General features: G+C 29.1%; 1 protein-coding gene across 11 annotated transcripts in view; it reads left to right on the plus strand.

Moving 5' to 3' along the window:
* LOC106470088 (transmembrane 9 superfamily member 4-like) overlaps positions 1 to 5785 on the plus strand; it is an 85519-nt gene that overhangs the window by 13180 nt on the left and 66554 nt on the right. Inside the window, exons 1-2 of one of the 11 annotated variants that reach the window (XM_022398645.1) lie at positions 4721 to 4738; positions 5317 to 5373. The exons of 8 other annotated variants lie outside the window; for them this stretch is intronic. In XM_022398645.1, coding sequence (XP_022254353.1) covers positions 4736 to 4738; positions 5317 to 5373 — 60 coding nt within the window. In that variant the 5' untranslated portion in view covers positions 4721 to 4735. Of the gene's footprint in view, positions 1 to 4720; positions 4739 to 5316; positions 5374 to 5785 lie in introns of those variants that run through there. 2 more of the 11 variants (XM_022398651.1, XM_022398648.1) reach the window with 2 other exon arrangements.

Genomic DNA, 5785 nt, shown 5'->3' on the forward strand with positions numbered 1-5785 from the left:
ACTCTACATGGCCATTGCTTTTTTATCCAGTGCTGATTTCGTGCTCTGCTGTCCCATTCACACAAAAAACATGGAACTGCGTATAACTGGATTGTTGACCCAACAACGTACAAAGGACTTTTAAGTTCCTCAAAGTAGCTAACCATGTTCTTTGTATTTGATCTTAATAAGAAGAAGTTCGAGATTTTTCATACATTTCCTCCAAGTGAACTGATTGAGCAATGGGAACAGATGCATGTATGTTACCATTGTGAAGGAGAACACCTTTTAGACTTCTTTTGGAGGAATCAATGAACAATTGCCACTCACTTGGTTCATAGACTGCAGCTCCTAGCATTGGTATTAATTCAACAATATTGTTGCAATAAACCAGTGAACCTTCTTTCGAAAAGTATGGTATAAACTCTTTCTCACGATTTCTGTACTAGGAAAATGATGTCTCTGGAGAAAGTAAGTTCTTAGCCTGAAGTTTGTACCCCAAAATCTCTGAAGAATCCTTTGGAAGGCCCAAATCTCTCCCCAAATCATTAAGTTCACCTTGTGTTAAAAGTTGTGGTTCACCAGACATTTCAGGTTGAAAACAATTCTTGTCATCATTTCTATTGGCTTCAGAATCAGATAAAACTGTATCAAGAATCTTCAGTGGAGTAGCTACAGGTACATCAGCTCCATGAGCAACAGGTCTTATACCAGACTGAAGGTTTGGATAAGAAATTTCCTTTTTATTTCGAGTGTTGTAACCTTGCAAGTTATATGAGCAAAAATAGCAGTCAACTCCGTGGTTTCTAGGCTCATGCCAGACCATTTTAATTCCAAAAGCCAAAGACTTTTTCTTACCTTCAGTCCATTGTCTCAACTCTTCAATACAAATGGTGGAAAATTTGTGTGGAGCCCATGATTTGTCTTGGTCCCCAAGTTTTATTCAAAGATATGCGTAATACACTTTTTGACAAATTCTGTAATGTTTTGCCTTTGTTTCTTTACAACAAATTTACCACAAATATAACAGAATATGTTTGGGTCATTTACACAACCGCTTGTTGCCATAATGACAAATATTTAATATTGAAAAGAAAAAAATTAATGTCAAAATGCATGACAAACAAATACTAAATGACACATCATGCGGCCTATTAACTGTTTATGTACTAGCAGTGTTTCTCGTGGGTTTTAGAATGATTGATGAGACTCTCATGTCATGATTGGTTTAGAGCAGCATTTCCCAAACTTTTTTGGCCACAGAACATTTTTCAGCTGAGGAAAAGCTTACCGAACACTAGACACTTAAAATATTGGTGTAGAGGGTATGTTACATGCACAGCGCCCTCTAGATTTGTATATTATTCATTTATTTATTTAATCAAATTACATATTAATGAATTTTTACATTTTTATGCTTATAATATATTTTAGGTACAAACCTCTCCATTAAGATATTATGTAGAATAGATATGGCATATTCTATAATTCTTCTTCAATGCAAAATCAATATTATTTAATTCTAATACATAGGAAAATATTTTATAATAAGTTATCATACAAAAAGTGTTAAATATTTTTTTTAAATTTAAAATCAAGATTTTCTAACGGAGCACCTGTCAATCTAGGACAGACACCAGTGTTCCGTGGAACATAGTTTGTGAAATGCTGGTCTAGAGAAATCTATAGCCAATGGTTGTTAACATTTTAAGCATAACAAAATGTGAATTTTTGTAGGAATTATTGTAAAACATGAAAACTTTCAAGACAATAAAACCATCGCAGGCCTGTGTTATTTAAAGCTCTGGATGTAACTGTGTAACAAACATTTGTATGTACATTTGGCTTGTTTTAATATATTATTTTAAAACAAGTGGATTTAATGTGTTTGTCTTTTGTTGAAATGTACTGCCAACAAGTCAGACACCTACATACAAAACCTGACAATCCTTTTAAGAAAATATAACTTTCACTGGAGCCTAGTCTGTGTCTTATAAATCATTAACTTGTGTTCTCTCATCTCATTGTATTCGTAACATAACACAAAATTATAGGCCTTTATCCTATGAATTACCCACATAAATTTGTACACCAATAAGAGAAAATATGATACCTTAAGTTGTACTTGTAAGATAACCTTTCCAGTTACTCAATATCATTTCTTAGATAAAGATAGCAAAACTCTACACAGTATTTCAAATTAGGTCTAACATTTTATATGTGCAGAAAGAAACTTATTTTTTTTGACGTATAATCAACACATCTATACATGCATTCTAAAATTGTATTAACTTTGCTAATAGCAACAGAGCACTGCCTTAATGGATTGAGTGACTTATCTCTATGCCAAAATCCTTTTCTTTAGTCATGTTATTGGGTAAGTTCCTTTCTATATTAATTGTGTGATTCCAATTATGGTAACCCAAATGCACTACATGCACCAATTATAATTAAATGTCATTTGCCATATATTTGATGAACTTTCAGATTGATCCAACTCATTTTGTAGTATCTCAACTTTCTCAGTACAGGAAGAAATACTTAAGAATTTAATGTCATCAGCCAGTTTTATTGATTTACAAATTATGCTCCTATCAATATCATTAATGTAAGTAAAAAAAACAAAAAACAAAGACCCAAACACTGATCCAAAAGGCATTTCTCTGGTTGCTAACAACAGTCTAATTTTGTAAAGTAATAATTTTTGCTTTTTCCCATCCAAAACCACTCTGCAATTCATATATCTAGTCTATCATCAACCCCTATCAATGTGATTTTTTTAGCTATTATTGAATGTGTTACCTTATCAAAAGTTTCTGAAAATATAAGTAATCCAAGTTTACACCCCTTACATCATCTAGATAACACATAATATTCATGGAAATATGTTAACAGATTAGTAAGGGAATATTTCTCATTTAGCAAATCCATGTTGATTTTCCTTTATGATATTATATCTCACAAGATGATTTTAAAAAGTTTCTTTTAACAGACTAGAATTTTTCCCATCACATAAGTAAAACTAGCTGGTCTATAATTATTAGGACAACTCTTATCAACCTCTTTTAAAAATAGGAGAGACATTAGTAATTATCCAACCCTCAGATTCATCCCACTGTCTACTGAATTCATCTGTTATGTAGATGCTGCTTTATTAATTTGTGTGTGTGTGTATTATATCACATTACCATTATTCGTCTTGGTCCAGGTTTTCAACTTATTGTCGTAGCAGATAATATCTATGGCAATAGCACCCAAATGCATTGAGGATATCCCATGTATCAGACAAAATCCAAACACTGATGTTAATCTAGTCGGCCATCATGGAAGATCAAATAAATAAGAGTATGAAGCCGAGTGCTTACACCCACAAAGTCTCAGCTTCTACTGCCTTTCACTGTCTATAGCCAGTTGTGGGAAGGCAGTTACCCTTAAATTTCTTGAAGTAGAAATGAAATCACCCTAACATTTCTACTAATTAAACTCCCAGCCTCAACCCTTAAAAAAAAAGACATTGAATAGAACTAAATAGAATTATAAACTCTACCTTAAAAGTTCTTATGTAGTTCGTACTCCCAATCTTCTTCCTTTCTCTTGAAGATTTATTGAATATGGCATGGGATGCTGAGATAAGCCCAGTTGAAGTTAATCTTTCCATCCTGGTATACTGAATAAAATTATTAGCTAGTTATAAATCAAAGTAACTAATACCCTCTTTATTTTTATAAGGTATTTCCTGAATTGATAATTTAGTTTCTAAAATACTTTTGTATTTATTAAACAAAATAAAGTAAGGTATTTCAGTTATTGCCTGTCTTTAGAGCCATTATCTTTCAGTTTATTTTTTAATAATAGAACATTATCCATAAAAAATTATAGTTATTTCATACTATTAAAAACCATTTTAGTTGAGATATAATAATACCTTTTAGCATGATACATAGAATAACTCTGTTAGGTGTGGGTAGACCAAGGATGGGAAAATGAAATTATCTTCTTTTATCAAAAATAGTCAACCTCACTGTGTGTTCTATAAAGTAATGTCATATCATAATAATTAGCATGGACCTCATTATTATTATTACTTCTTTCTATTGCATATATTCTGTTGGATATATTAAGTTTGGTTTAAAATTCATATTATTTATAGATATTAAATCATCTATGAAATGGAAAGTGTAAAAGTATAAGTTAGAATTTAAAGCCTGCTTCATAAATGAGTTTTCACAAAAGAATATATAAAGATTGGCCATATTTGAAGAGAAGTTCGTTCCCATTGGAATACCCAGTGTTTGCTTATATACTTATTCATTAAAAGTAATATAACTGTAATAAATATAGAAATGGAGTTTTTCTTCATTACCCATTCAAGCCGTCTCCAGCCATTATTAGAAATGGAGTATATTTTTATAATTCTAGTAAATTTAAATTTGTGTATAATTATTTCATTATTTATAAAATTATCAAACAAATCATTGAAAACCCTGTTCAAATCTTTTAGGTCTATTTTAGTATACAATGTAGTAAAGTCATGTAAAAATAGAACTGGCAGTTTTTGAATAATTTAAGTTATTTAAACATTCCAAAACTGGAATGTTATTTTTAATAATCCAAAAAAAAATTATTTTGTTTTGAAACAAAATATCTAGAATATTGTTAAGTACTATGGAGACAGATTTAATAACTGTATTTAAAGAATTAGTAATAAATCTGGACTTCACTGGATTTTTATGCAGTTTTGGAATTGCATATAAAAATGGTAAATTAATATAAAGTACTTGTAGTAAAAGTACTTGTTGTATTAATTTCTTTAAGTAAAATTTGTGCATATAATGTTTTTACATACAAAACCAAAATTACAACCACCTTTGTCAATTGGGGTAATAACAAATTGTTTTTGAACTTATTTTATTTTTAAAGACATTGAAAGAAACATCTACTTTATCTTGAGATAAGTTTAGGGTTTTTAATCAATTCTTTACGGAATTTATAAAATATAATTTCCATTCAAAAAAGAAACATGGTGGATAATAGGATTTACTTATTTTAAGAATATAATTATCAATATTTTTTTTTAAGTCTTTTAAGATATCACATTTTTTATTTTTTAAATTATTCTGTATTTAGTACCTTTCTTTAATATTGATTGTAATTCTTTATCTTTGACAACTTCTAGGTTTCCTCTAACTAAATGACTTTGAAAGATATATTTAAAAACAATATTATTACATTTACAACTAAATTTGTCAACTTCTATTTGATTAAATTTTTCCATGAATTTTTTTAAGTTAAAGATAAGAGGTCCTATAGGTTTATTTTATTTAAAACTGACTATAGGTTGAAATGATTTTATGGGAAAAATGTCTTCTTGAATACTTTTATGGATCAGGTAAGGTAAATATAAATCATCATAAACTTTATGTTTAAAATCAATTACTATGTAAGATTTCTCTTTTTTTTTCTTTACAGAAAGGAGTATAAGTATATGATTCCATTTTAACCTAAATTTAATTAGATCTATAATTAAGCCTTTAACATGGATATTTTTAAATTCAAAGTTTAGTAGATACTTTGATAAATATTTGTTTTGCATTTGTTAATTTAAAAACGTGTTTTATTACAAATTTCGCCAGATTAACAGATCTTTCAAGAGGAGAAAACAAATTTTTACAAAAGCTTTCAAAATCAATCCCCCTTTTTTTTTTTATCTTTACCCTATGTTTATTTTTTTGTTTATTGCTACAGATATTTATTTGAAATAAATTTCTGATACAGGAATTTTTACTTATAACTTCAGCAGTTTTAT

Source organism: Limulus polyphemus, unplaced genomic scaffold, assembly GCF_000517525.1.
Source record: "Limulus polyphemus unplaced genomic scaffold, Limulus_polyphemus-2.1.2 Scaffold3815, whole genome shotgun sequence".
Taxonomy (NCBI): domain Eukaryota; kingdom Metazoa; phylum Arthropoda; class Merostomata; order Xiphosura; family Limulidae; genus Limulus; species Limulus polyphemus.